This window comes from Mustelus asterias, chromosome 21, assembly GCF_964213995.1.
Source record: "Mustelus asterias chromosome 21, sMusAst1.hap1.1, whole genome shotgun sequence".
Classification (NCBI taxonomy): Eukaryota; Metazoa; Chordata; class Chondrichthyes; order Carcharhiniformes; family Triakidae; genus Mustelus; species Mustelus asterias.
In genome coordinates, this window is record NC_135821.1 from 38,014,405 (window position 1) to 38,036,639 (window position 22,235).

Sequence of the window (22,235 nt, forward strand, 5' to 3'; positions counted from 1 at the left end):
ACAAAGATGCAAGAAAGCAGACAAGATACCAAAAGGACTACAGATCACAAACCCACTCAGGTCAACCTACAACACAGACTACTTTAACCTAGTGTTGTTAGACTTCTTACATAGGTATCTAGGTCAGGTGTTTCTCACGTGTCGGTGCAGATTCGATGGGCCAAAGGGCCTCTTCTGCACTGTGTGATTCTGTTCCACATCTGATGCTCACAATGTTTTGTAGACCTGCAAGGGGCAGAAATACTGTACCTTCATTGATAGAAGTAGGCCTTACAAGTGTGCTCCAGGCTTGAACACTCAGGAACAGGTCTCGTCACCTCTCTAAGGGGGGCGGGGGGGGGGGGAGAGAGTCAAGCCTAAAATTAAAATCAAGCCTAAAGTTACTTACCTGGAGAAGGGCTAACTTTAGTGAGTGGTTGGAGATCTGGCCAGATGGACTGGAGTAAAAAGATTGATAATCAAAGCAAATTGAAAAATGGAAGGGCTGCAAAAGAGGAGATGGTTCAAGTGCAGAGTAGGCACATTCTTATGAGAGCTTGAGAAAGGGCACCTCTGCCTGAGGTTAAAATAAGACAGAAAATTAGACTTATGCAAGATACACAGAATCAAGCTGAATCTGAAAAGTACAGGAGAGATATAAAAAAAGAAATAAAAGAGGGGCAAAGATAATGTATATGAATATATTAGTGGGCAACATAAAATGGAACCCCAAAATCCTTTACAAATTAACACACAGTGAAAAGGGTAGTCAAAGGAAGGGTGTGGATTCAAAAAAGGAGAAGATATGGAGAAGAGAAGCAGAGGATATAGCTGAGGTATTAAATGAGTACTTGGGCAACATCCTGTTCTATAATGGAGAAGGATGCAATGTCACAGAAATGAAGGAAGTGGTAGAAAAATTGATCAGGATAGAGATAGCTGAAGATAAGGTACTTAAAGGTTTGTGACACTCAAAAGTGGAAATGTCATCTGGTGAGATGCAACCCAAGATGCAGAGGGAAGTAAGGTTGGAAATTGTGGAGGCTGTTGTCACAAGATGGATATGGGGGAGGTGCCAGCGAATTATCTATGTTGTTCCAGTGTTCAAGAGAGGGTTAAATTTGGTACTGATAGGCCAATTAGCCTTGTGGCGGTGGTAAAGCTTTTAGAAATAACTGTCTTGGACAAAATTAGTTGACATTTTGGAAAAATGGTCAATAAATGAAAGCCATTTGTTGAAGACAAATCATCTGTGACTAACTCAACTGAGATCTTTGATGGAATACTGAGAGAGTTGTTGAGGGCTGGGTGGTTGATGTGGTGCTTGTAGTGGCAAAAGAACCAGGAACCAGAGAACACAGATAATTGGCAAAAGAACCAATTGTGGTACAAGAATCAAATTGTTACACAGTGAGTTGTAATGATAGTGAATTCACTGTCTGAAAGAGTGATGGAAACAATTCATATGGTATGCAATTGGATTAATACTTGAGAGAAAAAAATGCAGAACTCCAGAGGAAGAGGAAGGGAGTGACAAATAGGTAGCTTTTGCAAAGGGCTGGCACAGTGATAATGTGCTGAATGGTCTCCTGCGCTGTATCATTTTTCCAAAGATGTGCGGGTTAGGTGGATTGGCCGTGCTAAATTGCCCCTTAGTGTCAGGGGGATTAACAGGGTAAATATGTGGGGTTACAGGGATGGGGCCTAGGTGGAATAGTTGTCAGTGCAGACTCGGTGGGTTGAATGGCCTCCCTCTGCACTGTAAGGATTCCATGATTCTATGATTTTATGGTTGCCCATATTGCAATCAAATCTAATGGCATGGTGATGTATCTGGACTTAAAACATTGGGTGGCATTCTCCTATCTGGGACTATGTCCTGTGATGGGTGCAGGAACAAGGAATGTTTTCCGCTACGGAGGTCGATGGGAAAACCCACCACATCTTCTGCCCCCGACTACATTAATTATGCATCTGGGGGTTTAGCGCCATATTCTGTGGCAGGGCGGGCTTGATTGCGTGCACCTGTCGTCATATCTGGGTGCCCATATTTAAAAGGCGCTCAACATCACTGTCCCGCTGTTGAAGAGAGAAGATGGATCTTCAGGAACACGCTGAGGCTGGACAATGAGCCTCCTCGATGACACTGAAGCTGAAAGATCCACCTGATCGATGCTCTCCCCGCCCACTGCTGTGGTGTTCCAGGGTCGCTGGCAGCCTCCATCCCGAACTCCGAAGGCAGCCCCGGGCATTCATCAGGCAATCCCTACTTCTGCACACTGCATTGTTCCAGACATATTCAGGGCCAGCGTGTTTTCCGACTGGCATCACTGCAAATAGGGGGGAAGAAATTTGGCATGTCAGCTACAACTCTCACCAACTTTTACAGATGCACCATAGAAAGCATTCTTTCTGGTTGTATCACAGCTTGGTATGGTTCCTGCTCTGTCCAAGACCACGAGGAACTACAAAAGGTTGTGAATGAAGCCCAATCCATCACGCAAACCAGCCTCCCATCCATTGACTCTGTCTACACTTCCAGCTACCTCGGCAAAGCAACTAATAATTAAGGACCCCACGCACCCCGGACATTCTCTCTCTCTTCCACCTTCCTTCAGGAAAAAGTTACAAAAGTCTGAGGTCACGTACCAACCAACTCAAGAACAGCTTCTTCCCTGCTGCTGTCAGACTTTTGAATGGACTTACCTTGCATTAAGTTGATCTTTCTCTACATCTTAGCTATTACTGTAAGACTACATTCTGCACTCTCTCGTTTCCTTCTCTATGAACAGTATGTTTTGTCTGTATAGTGCACAAGCACATACTTTTCACTGTGTGTGTTAATACATATAACAATAATAAATCAAATCAGAGATTCTATTCGGCCCTCCTTCTGCTTCCAATTCACAGGATGCAGATCAATTTTCACAGTGGTTCCCTGATTTGCCATGGTGGGTACCAGTGGAAGATCCCATGGGAAATTCACACTGGCTAAGAAAATGATATTTGGCACCTGCCCGTCATTGAAGCAGCTGGTGGGGCATGGGAGAATTCTGCCCATAGACTCATTCATCCAGTGCTATCACTGGAGTAAACAAAACAATACTCAAGCCAGCTACTAAGAAAGGCGCAACTAAAACAGGCTCAGTGAATTGGGCCTACATGTGAAACAGTTTTTTACACTCTCTAATTGCATTGAATTCAAATACCTCTGAGCTGGCTTTTGGCAAATTTTTTATTAGTTTGCAGGTTGTAGGCATCATTAGCCAGGCCAGCATTTATTGCCCATCCCTACCTGCCCTTGAGAAAGTGGTGGTGAGCCGCCATCTTGAAATGCTGCAGTCCATGCGGTGTAGGAAGGGAGTTTCAGGATTTTGACTCTGACAGTAGAAGAATGGCAATATAGTTCCAAGTCAGCATGGTGTGTGGCTTGGAGGGGAATGTTCAGGTTGTAGTGTGCCCATGCGTAAGCTGCCCTTGTCCTTATTGATGGTAGACTATGCGCTGTTTGGAAGGTGCGGTTAAAGGAGCCTTGGTGAGTTGTTGCAATGCAAAATGTAGATGGTACACACTGCTGCCACTGTACATCGATGGTGGGAGGAGTGAATGTTGAAGGTGGTGGATGGGGTGCCAATCAAGTGGGCTGCTTTGTCCTGGATGTGTCCAGCTTCTTGCTTTTTGTTCAAGTTGCACTCATCCAGACAAATGCCTGACTTATGCCTTGTAGATTGTGGACAGGCTTTGGTGAGTTTGGAGATGAGTTATTCCCCACAGAATTCCCAGCCTCGGACCTGTTCCTGTTGCCATAGTATTTATATAGCTGGTCCAGTTCAATTTCTGTTCAATGGTAACCCCCCAGGATATTGTTGGTAGGGATTCGGCGCCAGTAAAGCCATTGAATGTCAAGAGGCGATTGTTAGTTTCTCTTTTGTTGGAGGTGGTCATTGTCTGGCTCTTGTGTGGTGCAAATGTTACTTGCACTTTCAGCCTAAGCCTGAATATTGTCCAGGTCTTATTGCATAGGGAATAAACCTGCTTCAGTATCTGAGGAGTCTCAAATGGTGATGAACATTTTGCAATCATCAGCGAACATCCCCACTTTTGACCATATGATGGAGGGAAGGTTATTGATGGAACAGCTGAAGGTGGTTGAGTCAAGGACATGCTCTGAGGAACTTATGCAACAATGTCCTGGGGCTGGGATGATTGATCTCCAACAATGACAAACATCTTCCTCTGTGCTTGGTATAGCTCCAACTAGTGGCAATTTTTACCCTCTATTTCCCACTGCCTTGATACCACACTCAGTCAAATGCTGCCTTGTTGTCAAGGGTAGTTACTCTCATCTCACCGCTTGAGTTCAGCTCTTTTGTCCATGTTTGTACCAGAGCTGTAATGAGGTCAGGAGCTGATTGGCCCTGGTGGAACCCAAACTGTTGCTGAGTTAAGTGGTGCTTGATACCATTGTCGATTATGCATTCTATCACTTTGTTGATGATTGAGAGTCAACTGATGAGGTGTTAATTGGCCAGATTGGATTTGTCCTATTTTTGTGGACAGGACATAACTAGACACTTTTCCACCTTGCTGGGTAGATGCTAATGTTGCAGCTATACTTGAACAGCTTGACTAGGGGTGTGGCAAGTTCTGGAGCACAAGTCTTCAGTGCTATTTCTGGAATGTTGTCAGGGCTCGTAGCCTTTGCAGTATACAATGCCTTCAGCCATTTATTGATATCGCATGTAGTGAATTGAACTGGCTGAAGACTGACATCTGTAATGCTGTGGACCTTAGGAGGCCGAGATGGATCATCCACTTGGCACTTCTAGCTGAACATGGTTGTGAATGCTTCAACCTTGCTTTTTGCACTGATGTGCTGGGCTCCTCCGTTACTGAGGATAGGGATAATTGTGGAGTTTCCTTCCCTTGTTTTTTTACTTGTCCACCACCTTTTATGACTGGATGTGGCAGGACTGCAGAGCTTAGATATGATCCATTGGTTCTGGGATCACTTAGCTCTGTCTGTTGCATGCTGCTATCCTTGTTTGGCATGCAAGACGTCCTGTAGCTTCACCAGGTTGACACCTCATTTTTGTGTATGTTTTTGGCTCTCTTCATTGAACCAAAGTTGATCCATGACTTGATGATAATGGTAGAGTGGGGAGAATGTGCTGGGCCTTGAGGTTACAGGTTATGGTTAAATGCAGTTCTGCTGCTGTGGATAGCCCATAGCATTTTATAGCTAGTTTTGAGTTGCTACATTTCATTGAAATCTATTCCACTTAGCATGCTGGTAGTGTAACACAAGAGGGCATCTTCAGTGTAAAGGTGTGACTTTGCCTCCATAAGGATTGTGCAGAGGTCATTCTTAACAATGCTGTCATGGACAGATGCATCTATGACTGGTAGATTGGTGAGAGCAATGTCAAATAGGTTTTTCCCTCTTTATGATTCCCTCACCGCTTGTTGCCAACCCATTCTAACAGCTATGTCCTTTAGGATGTGATGATGTGGAGATGCCGGCGTTGGACTGCGGTAAGCACAGTAAGAAGTCTCACAACACCAGGGTAATGCATATGGTATTTGCTACCAAATAAACCTGTTGGACTTTAAACTGGTGTTGTGAGACTTCTTACTTTAGGATGTGGTCAGCTTGGTCAGTAGTGGTGCAATACCAAATCTGACAAGTCCCCCGCCCAGACTACATTCTGTGTCCTTGCCTCCCTCAGTGCTTCTTCTAATCGGTGTTTAACATGGAAGAGTACTGATTCATCAGTTGAACAGGAGATGGAATAGGTGGTAGTCAGTAGGTGGGTTCCTTGCCCATGTTTGACCTGATGCCAAGAAACTTTATGAGATCTAGGCTCATTGTTGAGGACTCCTAGGGCAACTCCCTCCTGACCACATACCACCGGGCTTGACAAGGAGCAGCTTTCCCAACTCTTTCTGAAGCACCAAGATGTTCCTAAGGAGGACTTTGCAGGGTTGATGGGGGTTGGGTTTGCTATTGGTGTTTCTGGTGCCAGGGTAAATGCTGCTTGGTCCATCCGATTTAATGCTTTTTAGATTTCATAGTGGTTTGATGCAACTGAGTAGTTTGCCAGGCCATTTCAGAGGGCAGTTAAAATGAATGTCCCTCCCTACACCTCTCCACCTGACCTTTCTTATTTAAGACCTCTTTGACCAAACCTTTGGTCGTCTATCATCCCATGTGGCTCAGTGTCATATTTTGTTTTGTAATACTCCTGTGAGCCAACTTGGGATATTTTTACATTAAAGGTGTGATGTAAATATAAGTTATTGTTTAGAACAATTAACAGACTCTATTATCACCAGGTATGGAAGTAGTGGTGTGATTTAAAAGAATCAGGTTTGAGAAAAGTAAATATTGTTATGTTCTTTCATTATTGGAAAACTGAATGTTCCTCCGAATAAGTCTGCGAGAACTTGGCTTGTCTATTCCCTGTGAAATTCCTTAACAGAGACACATAGCCATTTTAAACAAGGAAAGCATGATTCACTGTGGATATTGCAATTGGAGATCCACAAATTCAAATATCAATAAGTCTGATGCAATGGGTAGCTGAATATATTCCAGTGTGCTGCTTACCACAATCAAGGTTAACTGTTGCATCACACCAGCAATTTTTTATGCAAAGCAGAAAACTAAAGTCACAGATGAAAGGCATCAGGTCTGCTTTTGGGCACCATTACCAGGCTCCTTGAATGAGAAAGCAGTGTTTAAACCGCTATCAAACTTGTAACATTGCATTCTGTAATTTGCTATCTAACTTGTATTTTAACTTTCTTTATTTCCCTGTGTTATGACGGCCACCAAGGCCACGGAGGATCATCAGTAGATCTATCCATGGGCTTTGTGGAGTACGAGCTGCCTTATTGAATGAGCAGAGGCTCGCCCAATGGGAAGCAGCCATAGGGGTTTTTGCCTGTGGCTTTACCAGGACCAGAGTTCACGGTCCTGAGGTGAAGACGACCTGCAAACTGTGGGAGCGGCCTTTTCCTTTCGTTCAAAATAAAGGGTGTTGGTGACAGAAACCAGCCTGTGGCTGTATTATTACACCCTGATTATATCAAATTTAATATCAATTTCCTGCATGCTTCTGCCACGTACACCTAATGCCGACATCAAAATCAGGTTAAAGTTCAACAGGTTTATTTGGAATCAGGAGCTTTCGGAGTGCTGCTCCTTCATCAGATGAGTGGACTCTTTCATCAGTGTTGGACTTCAACCTGCTTTTGTGAGATTTCTTACTGTGCCCACCCCAACTGGCATCTCCACATCATGGCGACATCAAAATGGCATCCTATGCATGGAGTTCAAAGGCCATTTTAATACCAGGATAACACCCATAGCACTGAAACTAAGGAGCCGAATTTTGCCGGCAATACAACATGTGGATGAGTAAATTTTTTCACTCTTGGTTCTTGCCATTTCACACTATATCTTACTGATACCTTACCTATTTTTCTCCTTCCTGCTGGACAGTACCATATTTTGTTTTAGTTTGAGTGTTTATGATTTAATAATTTGAGCAAAATATCTCTCTCAGATTGATTGTTTCTGCCTCGACTGTAGTAGTTCAGCACTCCACCCATGGGAGTGCCATTTTGGCTGTGTTGACAAATTAAATGTTCTTTTCAAATTGACTCAATACAACTTTGTGGAATCAGTTTATTTATTAATGTAAGTAGGCTTACATTCACACTGCACTGAAAATCTCCTAGTCCCCACACTCCAGCGTCTGTTTGGGTACACTGAGGGAGAATTGGGAGGGAGGGAGAATCATCAGTTGAATATTTGGCACTTACTTTTGGTGCTTAGAGCGAGCTTAGTTACGCATCATGTTGTGTTGCTTTTGGTACCTTGCCAGGTTTTGTAGTTTATTGGCCAAAGTTTGGCACCCGATTCAAAGTATAACACTTCCAATCCATAATCACCACCACAAACCTCTGAATAGACATACTTTCTTCTGGGAGCTCTTGCTTCGGTGGCTCTGGTATGAAGCTGAAGCTGGCACAGCATTCCAAGAGAATGGTGACACCATATTATCATGATACTTAGTGAAGTTAATCTATTTATTTATATATGGACCAAAGGCACCCAAGTTCAATTTCTGATTTGTGGTCAGTCTCGATTCGAGTCACATTCGGATGTTAAAATTAGCCTTGTTGCTTTGGCCGTTCTTGATCATACTTAAAAATATACAAGTGTGAACATTAAGATGAACAGGATTGGATTTTGTTTGCATAGCCTACTGGCTAGACTTTGATGTGCAGAAAGGTTCCTTAGAAAATATTGAAGGGCTTTCAGCACCTGAGGAATTGCAGCCCACCAAGAATTGCCACCTTCAAAAAGGGAGGAGAAAGTGTATAGCAAAATAGTACCAAAATCAGTCCATTACCGAGAAGCTCCTCTTAATTCTCTCTCATTCTGGTATATTCACAATGCAAAATTGATTTTAAGTGTTCATGGTGAAGTGTATATGAGTTACATACTTGGATGAATTGCAGCTGCAACAACACTCCAAGTTCAACGCCATCCAGAACAAAGCAACCCACTTAATGGTACTCCATTCACAAACTTAAACATTCACTCCCTCCATAACAGGCGCACAGTGACTGCATCTGCAAGATGTACTTCATATCTGAAAGACGTGCTGGTTACGTGCATTGGCCATACTAAATTCTCCCTCTGTGTACCCGAACAGGCGCCTGAGTGTGGCGACTAGGGGATTTTCACAGTAACTTTATTGCAGTGTTAATGTAAGCCTACTTGCGACACTAATAAATAAACTTCAAAACAACTCACCGGTGCTCCTTTCAACAGCACTTTCCAAACCTGTGACCTCCACCACCTAGAGCAAGGCAGCAGATGAATGGGATCATGACTGCCATTAAGTTCTCCTCCAAGCCACACTATCCTGCTTTGGAACCAAGTTGCTTTTTGTGCTTCAAAATCATGTAACTCCCTTTTTAACACCACTGTAGAGACACTGCCTATACCACATGAGTGGTTCAAGAGTGCGGCTCACCCACCACCCTTGAGGGAATTAGCGGTGAGCAATAATCGCCATCCCATGAAAAGAACACTTGGCTTTTCCAGTTTGGTGTGAAACACCGAGATCCATTGCACATATGGATGATGCAGAAACTGGAGAATCACAGCTACAAGCTTCTTAACCATAACCACCTGGTTATACACCTACTGACATTCTTGAAACAGGCGTTTGTGAAAATTAGGTGTAATTCACATGTGGAAATGTCACCCAACTGTAAAATAAATAGTCTGCACATTTAAACAGTGCTATTGGTTAACATCTGGTGCTTAAAGTATTATTTAAATTTGATTGGAAATGTAATTACATACTCTTAGTAAATATTTTAACAGCTCAACATGGTGTCTGCGATAGTCTTGCTTTCTTCACTGCTACTGAAAATATAACGTGTTTAATGTTGCACAATTCTGATTGGTACAGTTTTAAGGCGTGTCAGTGTGTCTTGAAATTCGTATTTTATCATGAGCAGACTAACTCCTTCAGTGCAGTAAACCCAAAGGAATTTCTGGTTCTGGAAGCTCTCCAAGGACTGGAGCTATATTTAACCAAATTTTCAATATACAAAGAAACATTTTCTCAGAGAATGAGTAAGTTACCTCGAGACTGAACAGCGGCTGTGGAATGGAGGGATTGGAAAAATACAACAAACTGTAATTAGTGTGCTGGGAGGAGGAGGCATTCAAATCCCCTGAACTCTTCTGAGAACTATTTCCCTTTGTATTTTGGGTATTCACTTTATTGGTTTGTAGGCCTAATTTTAGCCCATCTGTTGACCTTGAGTTACTGTGTGCATAAGCAATCATTTATCAAAGGAACTCTTTGTATCCGGCACTACCATTCAGTGGTGGGCTCACTGCAGGCTTAAGGGAATGTGTGTGCAAAGTATTTGCATGTTTAAAATAAATTGGTCAGAGAAGCAATTGCAGAGAGCACCTTTTCAGTTCCCTGCTGGAGACGGACGCAGACCTCATTTGAATGTGACTCAGGTCAGTAGCTGTAACTGCAGCCACAACTCCTGGAGCATTCGTTTGATAACAAAATTTGCCTAAAATACACATTGAGTTGTTGTATACCAACTACTACTTGACTGAAATAATAACAGAATGCGGTGGAAGTGGTGACAGATCAGGCAACATCAGTGGAGACATAGAAACAGAGTTAACATTTCAGGCAATGATCCTTAGTCAGAACTAGTCAAAGATGTAACTGGTCTTCAATAAGTACAAAGGCATAGATTCAGGAGAGGGAGGAAAGAACAAATGGGAAGGCCTCAAATGACAAAAGGGATGATGATGCAAGGCTAAAGGAGAATGTAATGGGAAAAGTCAAGAAACAAAAGATCGGTCTGGAGAAGCTGTAAATGGCAAGAGTAGAGAGACCTGTTAGCAGCACCACTGTCTGGAAAAAATGGGAGAAGTGATTTGATCTGAAAATGTTGCATGCTGTGAAATGTCCAATCGAAAGATGAGGAGGTCTTCCTCATGTTTCCATTGAGGTTTGGAGGACCGTGTTAGTGAATTAAAATGGTAAGCAACTGTAAACTCAGGGCTATGATGATGCACTGAATGGAAAGGTTAAGCAAAGCAATCGTCTAATTTGTGTTTGGTCTCCTCCCTGTTATTTGCCTGCTGCACAGTCTGTTTCTAACCCTTATACGGTGGACAAAGATCTGTGAATCGACTTCTTGTCAGTATAGTAATATTTATTGAAACACACAATTGATATTAATCACCCACACAATCAATACTAAGTTATTTACAGAATGCTAAAGTTCAAGTTCAATACTAGACCTTGACTTAACTTTTGCATGACTGGCAAGTACCCAGGCAGATATTGGTCTTTATCCGCGTGTTGGTCTCTGCAGTCCTCAGTGAAGTCTGGTCTGATGCTTTGGCTCTGGTCTTCCTTCCGTCATTGGTGTGGTGGCTCTCCTCGTGGTGGTAGTTGCTGGTGTTGTTCGCGTGTGACAGAGAGAGAGAGATTCTTCCGTTGTGCAGCACCTTTTATCCCTCATTGGTTTCGCGCCCTTTGGGCAGTCTCTTGATTATCGCCAATCAATCGATCAGGGCTTGATCACCCTGATCGATAAAGTCCAATCAAGTGCTGCCCCACCAATCTCTGGGCATGTACCCAACGGCCATGCCCGTAGGTGCTGGAAGCACGTAGGTGGAGAGATTCTTTCCACTTAGAAGGGAAACCAGAACTAGAGGGCACAGCCTCAAAATAAGGGGGGGCCGGTTCAGAACAGAGTTGAGGGGGAACTTCTTCTCTCAGAGGGTAGTGAATCTCTGGAATTCTCTGCCCATTGAAGTGGTGGAGGCTTCCTCGTTGAATATGTTTAAATCACGGGTAGATAGTTTTCTGATCGATAAGGGAATTAGGGGATATGGGGAGCAGGCGGGTAAGTGGAACTGATTCGCTTCAGATCAGCCATGATCTTGTTGAATGGGGGGGCAGGCTCGAAGGGCCAGATGGCCTACTCCTGCTCCTATTTCTTATGTCACTTACCTCCCTCCCAAATAAGGGGTAAGGCACCCCTGTGTCTGGTAAACAATTCTGTTTGGCCAGAAAGTGTGCATTGTCTTTGAGATGGCCTATATCCTGTGTATTTGGGAGTCTGAACTGCAGCCTGTTTATCTCTGTCCTTTAAGGCTGCAGCCTGTCTGTTTCTGTCCTTGGCCAATTATCCCAGCGTGCTTTGTAAATCGCCATCTTAGGTGGCCTGTTTGGCCACACTGTCAAGGGGACTACACCCTGAGCTGTGAATACAATGTACTAAATTGAATTGAACATTTTCAGTACAAAACCATTGCTGCATTCTGTGTCAAAAGCAGATGCTGTTAATGCTTCTGCTGTTGTCATTTACACGTCCCTTAGACCTCTCATTTGTTTACTGACCTGTCTAATTGCCCCTCCCTTTTGCCGTGTGGTACCATTCTTCTTGTCTCTTATAATCACTCTTGCTTTCAATTCTGTAACAGGTTGTCCCTTTTGTACTTTTCTCCCCACTTTTTTGCTTGCTGATAGCCACATCTCTAGCTCTTTCCAGTTCATTTGAACCTGAAATGTTAACTGTTTTCATATCTCCTTGGACACTGCCTGACCAGCTCAGTTATCCGAGTATGTTTTGTTTTTATTTCGGATTTCCAGCATTGTGTAATTTTGCCGGTGCAGACAGGAAGGGCTGAATGGGCTCTTTGTGCATCGTAACTTTTCTGTGGTTCAAAGTAACTTAGTGTTGATTGAGAATTGAGCCTTGAAGTTCAAGCAGTCTACTTAGTTCCTGCTTACCTTCTGATCTTAGTCTAGGTCAGGATAGTGTGTGACTTGGAGGAGTTTCCCTTATTGTTGAGTTTTGGCAATAGATACAATCTGAACAGCTTATCAGTTGTAATTGACAACCATGCAATGTGGAACTGGAGTCATACTCAGGCTTACCCTGGTAGAGTAGTAGGTTCCCTTCCCTGAAATGATTGAAACATGTGACAATAACTTGTATGTATATAGCATCTATAGCGCAATAAGACATCTCAAGACCCTTCACTAGAGGGTTATGAAATAAAAATTGACACCAAGCCACTCGACGATATTAGAGCAGATGGCTAAAAGGTTGGTCAGAAAGGTAGGTTTTAAAGAGTGCCTTGAGGAGAGAGAGGTAGAAAGAGGTGGAGAACTTTAAGAGGGGAATTTCCAAGCTTAGGAACTTGACAGCTGAAGACATGGTCATTGGAACAATAGTTTCTGAGATGCTCAAGAGGCCAGTCTTGGAGGAGTGCAAATACCTCAGAGGATTGTGGAACTAGAAGAGATGACAGAGATAGGGAAATGAGGATGAGAATTTTAAATTTGATGTGTTGCTTGACTGGGAGCCAGTGTAGCTAGGCGAGTACAGGGATGGTAGGTAAATGGGACTTGATGTGAGTAAAGATACCAGCATTAGAATTTTGCATGACCTCAAGTTTATAGCTGATAGAATGTCACAGCCTGGCACAGTTTATTGGAAAAGTCAAACTAGAGGTTGCAATGACACAAATGAAATAAGTAAATTGTTTGCCGTAGCTATTTGCAATGACATAGTTATTTGCAATAACTTCTATTCCTGCTCCTACATTGTTATCTCTGGAATCCTCCAAGGGTCTATCCTACAACTCTTATATCTCGTCTACATGCTGCACTGGTCAGCATTCAAAAATACAGTGTCCTGTTCCTCATGTACATTAATGCCACACAGATCTACCTCACCACTTGTTTCAACCTTTCCACTGTCTCTGATTTGTCATACTGCTTGCCTAACATCCAATATCAAAGAACAAACAAAGAACAAAGAACAGTACAGCACAGGAAACAGGCCCTTCGGCCCTCCAAGCCTGTGCCGCTCCTTGGTCCAACTAGACCAATCGTTTGTATCCCTCCATTCCCAGGCTGCTCATGTGACTATCCAGGTAAGTCTTAAACGATGTCAGCGTGCCTGCCTCCACCACCCTACTTGGCAGCGCATTCCAGGCCCCCACCACCCTCTGTGTAAAAAACATCCCTCTAATATCTGAGTTATACTTCGCCCCTCTCAGCTTGAGCCCGTGACCCCTCGTGAACGTCACTTCTGATCTGCGAAAAAGCTTCCCACCATTCACCCTATCTATCCCCTTCATCATCTTGTACACCTCTATTAGATCTCCCCTCATTCTCCGTCTTTCCAGGGAGAACAACCCCAGTTTACCCAATCTCTCCTCATAGCTAAGACCCTCCATACCAGGCAACATCCTGGCAAACCTTCTCTGCACTCTCTCTAACGCCTCCACGTCCTTCTGGTAGTGCGGCGACCAGAACTGGACGCAGTACTCCAAATGTGGCCTAACCAGCCTTCTATACAGCTGCAACATCAGACTCCAGCTTTTATACTCTATACCCCGTCCTATAAAGGCAAGCATACCATATGCCTTCTTCACCACCTTCTCCACCTGTGTTGCCACCTTCAAGGATTTGTGGACTTGCACACCTAGGTCCCTCTGTGTTTCTATACTCCTGATGACTCTGCCATTTATTGTATAACTCCTCCCTACATTATTTCTTCCAAAATGCATCACTTCACATTTATCCGGATTAAACTCCATCTGCCACCTCTCCGCCCAATTTTCCAGCCTATCTATATTCTGCTGTATTGCCCGACAATGCTCTTCGCTATCCGCAAGTCCAGCCATCTTCGTGTCATCCGCAAACTTGCTGATTACACCAGTTACACCTTCTTCCAAATCATTTATATATATCACAAATAGCAGAGGTCCCAGTACAGAGCCCTGCGGAACACCACTGGTCACAGACCTCCAGCCGGAAAAAGACCCTTCGACCACTACCCTCTGTCTCCTATGGCCAAGCCAGTTCTCCACCCATCTAGCCACTTCTCCTTGTATCCCATGAGCCTTAACCTTCTTAACCAACCTGCCATGTGGGACTTTGTCAAATGCCTTGACAAATCAGATGGGGATAAATTTCCACCCACTAATTATTGAGAAGTAATTGCCATCATTCCTCACCATAAACTCCTTTCCGTGCCCATGACCGATGGGCTACTAGTCCCATAGGGCTGAGTAGTCATTTACCAGTACATTTGCCAAGACCCAGCTTACAGATACTCACTTGATGAAGGAGCAGCGCTCCGAAAGCTTGTAATTCCAAATTAACCTGTTGGACTTTAACCTGGTGTTGTGAGACTTCTTACTGTGCCCACCCCAGTCCAACGCCGGCATCTCCACTTCACAGGTACTTGATCCATCTTAAACAAGAGCTAGTATAAAAAAACTGTCTTGCATTTAAGAGTAACCAATTTTGAATAGCTTAATTCTGTGCGTCTTAATTCAAATCTGTGATACATATAAACTGACCAGGATTGGGACAGCATTCAATGTCTTTTGCCTGACATAGAATTTAGAATGTCTAATTCAGCCCCTCACTCAGAGCAGGAGGCGGTGAACTGAAATTATTTGAAATTATGAGTGTTTGCCCTTCCCCCTTCCTCCATAAAAGGAGTGTTCTGCTGCAGTGAGGTTATGCAGTTGCAGGCTGCAACTAGTTAGTTGTTCACAGCTTTTGAGGTAGTGGGGTCAATGTCACATCATTGACATTTCTCTCAATGCCATGCTTATTTAAGCGGTGATGACTCTCCCAAAAGCTTCACCCAATTGTGCATTCTTTTCTGAGCCTCTGAGTAACCAAACAGGAACATCCCTGCTGCCTCAGTTTTGCTAAATTGTGGTTTGCTGACCATAGAAAGACTCTCAAATGTATAAGGAGCCCAAAAATGGAAGTGGTGAGTATTGCTGTTAATGGATTTGAAATGTTTGTTGCACAGGCAGCTAATGCACTGCACATTTGAAGAGTGTATCTATTGTACACTAAACTGTTGACAAGACTTGCCTCTGGATGCTGTGCATTTTGTGGCCGCTTTGTCATAAAAGCATTGTTGAAATACATTCTGTTTGTTTATTGTGGTTAGACTCAGTGTGAGGGAAATGGACTAACACATCAGAGACACTGCTAGTATCGCAGAAGTGCTTAAGCAATTGTGTGTATTTGTACAATGCCCTCTCCACTATCTACACCACAAATGGCAGTTAATGCTTGATGAATTGTTACTTTTAAATTTTTGTTAACTAGAGGCATTTGGGGGTTTGGGCGATTGGAGGTAGGTCACAGATCAGCCATGATCTTTTTGAATGGCAGAACAGGTTTTCGGGGCTAAATGGCCACCTTTTGTCCCTGTGTTCCAAAGTTTGCTGAAAAATGTAATGGTTGTTGTGGCACTTGTTCAGTTGAGCAAGGAAACAGCCAGGTTTGACCTCTGCTCGGATGTGTATATGTATTTTTGGCTGGAGTGTGGGGCACTAGAGTTAGTCTTAGAGAGAGTGAATGATTAAGGTGGTGGATGGAATGCCAATGAAGCGTGCTGTTCTGTCCTTGATGGCATTGAGGTTCTTTAGTGTTAACGGAGCTGCACTCACCCAGAGAAGTGGCGATTATTCCAAAACTTCTTAGTTGTTCCTTTTACCGGGCAGCACGGTGGCACAGTGGTTAGCGCTGCTGCCTCACAGCGCCAGGTACCTGGGTTCGATTCCCGGCTTGGGTCAGTGTCTGTGCGGAGTCTGCATATTCTCCCTGTGTCTGTGTGAGTTTCTTCTGGGTGCCCGGGTTTCCTCCCACAGTCCGAAAGGTGTGCTGGTTAGCTGCATTGGCCATGCTAAATTCTGCCTCGGTGTACCCGAACAGGTGTGGCATGTAGGGGATTTTCACAGAATCCCTACAGTGCACAAGGAGGCCATTTGGCCCATCGAGCCTGCACTGACCACAATCCCACCCAGGCCCTATCCAGTAACCCCACATATTTACCCTGCTAATCCCCCAGCACTCAGGGTTAATTTATCATGGCCAATCTGCCTAACCTGCACATCTTTGGAGTGTGGGAGGAAACCAGAGCACCTGGAGGAAACCCACGCAGACATGGGGAGACATGTGTTTGCAAACTCCACACAGACAGTCACCCGAGGCAGGAATTGAACCCGGGTACCTGGCGCTGTGAGGCAGCAGTAACAGATTTTCACAGTAACTTCATTGCAGTGTTTATGTAAGCCCACTTGTGACACTAATAAATAAACTTTAAACTTCAGATGATGGAGTGGTTTTGGAAAGTCAGGGGGTGAGTTATTTGCTGCAAAATTCCCAGCCTCTTACCTGTGCTTGTAGCCACAGTAATTATATGGCTGGTCCTGTTCAGTTTCTGGTCAGTGGTAACCCCAGAATTTTGATGGTGCTTACCATTGACATAGTTTGCTGTTTTTCACTGAGGGAAGCTTATGAATGGAAAGTTGACAACAGAATATGTTGCCTCATCAGCAGCAGTTCAGTAAATTAAGAAAAATGGTACTTGAATCAATTTAGATCTATTTATGGTGCTTTCCTCATGAATCTTGGGAATGAATGTGGTTGTTGATGTGATCTGAGCTGCAGGTACAAGGAAAGTTGCAGGTTTAATCCCAGGTCCATGTTGAATGACCTGATATCAGTCTTTAACAGTTGGCCTCAGTATTCAAGAGTTGAGGAATACTGTGTACAGTTCTGGTCACCCTATTATAGAAAGAATATTCTTAAACTGGAAAGAGTGCAGAAGAGATTTACTAGGATGCTACCGGGACTTGATGGTTTGAGTTATAAGGAGAGTCTGGATAGACTGTGACTTTTTTCTCTGGAGCGTAAAAGACTGAGGGGTGATCTTATAGTGGTCTGTAAAATAATGAGGGGCATAGATCAGCTAGATAGTCAATATCTTTTCCCAGAGGTAGGGGAGTCTAAAACTAGAGGGCACAGGTTTAAGGTGAGAGGGGAGAGATACAAAAGTGTCCAGAGAGGCAATTTTTTCACAGAGGGTGGTAAGTGTCTGGAACAGGCTGCCAGAGGTAGTAGTAGAGGCGGGTACAATTTTGTCTTTTAAAAAGCATTTAGACAGTTACATGGGTAAGATGGGGATAGAGGGATATGGGCCAAATGCGGGCAATTGGGACTAGCTCAGGGGTTTAAAAAGAAAAGGGTGGCATGGACAAGTTGGGCCGAAGGGCCTGTTTCCATGCTGTAAACCTCTATGACTCTGAGGAGATGGAAAATTTGCCACGGTTCCTGCTCCTGATTGCAATCCAGGAGCTTTCCTGCTTGAAAGTGCACGTGTGTGAGCTTCAAATGCAGACACCATTAACCCCAACTGTGTTGCCTCAGCTGTCAAGTAACCCACTTTCCTGACCAATTGTATGAGGAAACAGAAGGCTGCCAGCACCTGTGAAACTATTCCTTTAAGACTGGAGAGAGGAGAGGGCAGTCTCCAATGGCAGACTGGTGCTGCAATCGACGAATGCTGTCTCTGCTGATTTTCGATCTTGGATGTCTTAAATAGTTTAAAGGTGACATGGCTATGCTAGGTTAACACAACCTCCATGCCATGTGCAGAGAAGGAAGGAGCTTTAATGTTCATGTGGCATTGCACCAAAAAGCAGATGAAAAGAATTTCCTTCTGAGTGCGAAGAAAATAGGTGTTTGTTATCAATCAGCATTCCAATCAGGAGTGCAGGACTAGTTATCGATTACTCCCACATTGTCGTGTGTCATTTTCTGCCACTGTAGTGTTTTGACAATGAAGCATGAGAAGCAACTAATGGTCACATTTATACATTGGAATGGCCATTTGAAAAGATGTTAGAAATTTAACAATCTTGCATTAAGACTTTTTCAAAAAAATTTTATTTGAGGAATTATATATTATATGTATTTTATTCATAAAATTTGTCAAAGTACTTTACATAACTGTTCAAATTTGACAATCCATAAAATGCAATATGGCCTGTTTCTTTCAATATGTTTAGTAAGTGAAATGCATTACTGCACATGCCAAAGGATGTTATATTTATATTGTACCTTTACATTTCATGTCAAAAGTCTCTGGTGCATAAAGCTGTAAGGTTTTACATGATTTCCAGTCCCTTGGTATAATCTGACGAGAAGGCCTTAGTGGTCTTTCCAACAGATTTAGTGCGTCCCTCAGCATGTGGTCGTGGAATTTCGACTGTGCAAGTCTGCAGCACTTGGTCATTGACAGCTCTTTGCACTGGAATACCAGCAAGTTTCAGCAGACCAAAGTGCCTGTTTTACTGAGTTGATGGTCTTTTGGCAGTAGTTGATATTTAACTGGGAAAAAACCTGCAGTGCACAGAGTCCAGCGTTACAGAAGTAAGACAGCTTCTTGAATGCAGCAAAGTGCCCTGCTAGATCACTATATTTAGCAGGCAGTTAAAACTCAACCACATTGCTGTGTGTCTGGAGTCACATATGGGCGAGACCAGGAGAGGATGGCAGATTTCATTCTCTAAAGGACATTTAGTAAATGATATGTGTTTTTCAACAACCCAGTAGTTCCTTGGGCCCCATCACGGAGGTAACTTTTTAATGCAGATTTGTGTTGTATTAAAATTTGAGCTCTTGTTTCTAGATCAGTAATTCAGGCCTTTGGCTTACTAGGCCATTAACATAACCACCACATTATCACGAAGCACTAGTGGGGCAGTGCAGGGGTCTAAGTGTAAAATGTTTGAAAGCCATTTGTACATTTTTTAAATTTTACAAAGCCAAATGTTGAACAATGGAGGCTGAAAATCAAATACAAGGTGTTCTGTTTTACACAAATGTTTGTTATTTCAGAATTACTCAAGCAAGCTGCCACTGGAGTACCCCAACCTCAATTTCTATGGCTATTGAAGTACAGACAAAATAAAGGTTTCCAGTTGAACAGATCCCTGGGGAGGAAATATGCAAATTGTACTCCCTCCTCACCCGATCAGAAAGGAAAGAAGATGGCCAATAAAATCAGCGGTAAAATCCTTTCAGTCTTTGTCCTGTTGATGCCAATTTTGTCTTTTCCTCTCTTGAAGGAGTTAACTCTGTTTCTGGTATCGTCCCATTGCAATTGATCACATTGGCCTCAGTTGTTTTGATTTGATTTGATTTATTATTGTCACATGTATTGGTGTACAATGAAAAGTATTGTTTGTTGCATGCTATGCAGACAAAGCATATCGTTCATAGAGAAGGAAACGAGAGTGCAGAATGTAGTGTTACAGTCATAGCTAGGGTGTAGAGAAAGATCAACTTGGTGTGAGGTAGGTCCATTAAAACGTCTGACGGCAGCAGGGAAGAAGCTGTTCTTGAGTCGGTTGGTATGTGACCTCGGACTTTTGTATTTTTTTTTCCGATGGGAGAAGGTCCGGGGTGCGTGGGGTCCTTAATTATGCTGGCTGCTTTTCTGAGGCAGCGGGAAGTGTAGACAGAGTCAATGGGTGGGAGGCTGGTTTACGTGATGGATTGGGCTACATTCATGACCTCTTGTAGTTTCTTGCGGTCTTCGGCAGAGCAGGAGCCATACCAAGCTGTGATACAACCAGGAAGAATGCTTTCTATGGTGTATCTGTAAAAGTTGGCGAGAGTCGTAGCTGACGTGCCAAATTTCCTTAGTCTTCTGAGAAAGTAGAGGCGTCGGTGGGCTTTCGTGTCGGCATGATGGGAACCAGGACAGGTTGTTGGTGATCTGGACATCTAAAAACTTGAAGCTCTTGACCATTTCTACTTCGTCCCCATTGATGTAGACGGGCATGTTCTCCACCGCGCTTCCTGAAGTCGATGACTATCTCCTTCATTTTACTGACATTGAGGGAGAGATTATTGTCGTCGCACCAGCTCACCAGATTCTCTATCTCTTTCCTGTACTCTGTCTTGTCATTGTTTGAGAGCCAACCCACTGCGGTGGTGTCATTAGCAAAAGTGAGAATCAAGTTGGAGGGGGATTTGGCCACACAGCCATAGGTGTATAAGGAGTATAGTAGGGGGCTGAGAACACAGCCTTATGGGGCACCGGTATTGAGGATGATCGTGGAGGAGGTGTTGTTGCTTATCCTTGCTGATTGTGGTCTGTAGTTAAGAATTTCAGGATCCAATCGCAGAGGGGGGAGCCAAGGCCCAGGCCATGGAGTTTGGAGATGAGTTGTGAACCTATTGTGAACCTAACTTGAAACGCTTGACTTGATTTGATTTGATTTATTATTGTCACATATATTGGGATACAGTGAAAAATATTGTTTCTTCTGCGGTATGCAGAAAAAACATGCCATTCACAGAGTATATCAGGGAGAAGGAAAGGAGAGGGAGCAGAATATTATGTTGCAGTTACAGATAGGGCGAAAAGAAAGATCAGCTAAATATATATGGTAGGTCCATTCAAAAATCTGATGACAGCAGGGAAGAAGCTGTTCTTGAGACGGTTGGTACGTGATTTCAGACTTTTGTATCTTTTTCCCGATGGAAGAAGGTGAAAGAGAGTATGGTTGGGATGCGTGGGGTCCTTGATTATGATGAGAGTCAATGCGGACATGTTGAACTTCCTTAGCCTTCTGGCTTTTTAACGACAGTGTTGGCATGGGGAGGCCAGGACAGGTTGTTGGTGATCTGAACACCTAGAAACTTGAAGCTCTCGACCATTTCCACTTCGTTCCTGTTGATGTAGACAGGGGCATGTCCCCCATTATGTTTCCCGAAGTCGATGATTATCTCCTTCATTTTGCTGACGTTGAGGCAGAGATTATTGTCGTTGCACCATTTCACCAGTTCCTCTATCCCTTTCTTGTACTCTGTCTCGTCATTGTTTGAGATCCGACCCACAATAGTGGTGTCATCAGCAAACTTGAAAATCAAATTGGAGAGGAATTTGGCCACACAGTCAAAGGTGTATAAGGAGTATAGTTGGGGGGTGAGGACACAGCCTTGTGGGGCACCAGTGTTAAGGATGATCGTGGAGGAGGTATTGTTGCCCATCCTTATTGATTTCAGTCTGTGGGTTAGGAAGTCCAAGATCCAGTTGCAGAGGGAGGAGCCGAGCCCCAGGCCATGGAGTTTTAAGATGAGTTTTGTTGGGATAATGGTGTTGAAGGTTGAGCTGTAGTCAATAAATAGGAGTCGAACGTAAGTGTGCTTGTTATCCAGGTGTTCCAGGGTTGAGTGAACTTCATCCAAATATTGGCTGGATAATTTTCAGGAATGTAAACCCTAGCTGACTTAACCTCATCTGACCCAGAGATGTTGAGGCACTGATTGGCACTCTCCTAATACAGCCCGCTCGCTGCTGAGATCTTTTAACCCGATACAGATGAAAGATCGGACCTGAGAGTTTCCTGAACTGTATGCTCAGTGAATTCTGCTACTCAGAATTGTGCTAGTGCACAGTCACTGGTGCAAGGGACATTTTGCCCCGTCTTGTGTCAGTATAATTTTCACACATTGTCATGGCAAATGTGACCTGAGGAGCCTCACAGGTTAAATTGGGGACGTTTGTAATTGGGCAGCTAACATCAGGTAGTTTCTGCAGTTCATGGAGGGAAGCTTGTATTTGGATCAAGGAGCTTGTCTCAACTCTGGAAGTGTTAGAATCGTAGAATGTTACTTCGATCGTTGAATTACTGTACTCGGCTCACTAAGTTGACACTGGTGCTTTTTTGCACAGTTTAATTCTGCCCAACTACATTTCTGCCAGATTGTTAAATATTCTTTTTTTTTCTGAAAGCAGTTGCTTAAGTCCCCTTTAAAAGAGGACTGCACTTCAGC

The 22,235-nt window shown here is 43.6% G+C and overlaps 1 protein-coding gene across 3 annotated transcripts in view; it reads left to right on the forward strand.

Moving 5' to 3' along the window:
- The window catches only part of inpp5b (inositol polyphosphate-5-phosphatase B), a 140,943-nt gene that overhangs the window by 15,792 nt on the left and 102,916 nt on the right, over nt 1–22,235 (forward strand). For 2 of the 3 annotated variants that reach the window (XM_078237763.1, XM_078237764.1), the window contains exon 5: nt 19,287–19,457. In XM_078237763.1, the coding sequence (XP_078093889.1) occupies nt 19,287–19,457 (171 nt within the window). Of the gene's footprint in view, nt 1–15,305; nt 15,361–19,286; nt 19,458–22,235 lie in introns of those variants that run through there. The other variant, XM_078237765.1, reaches the window with a different exon arrangement.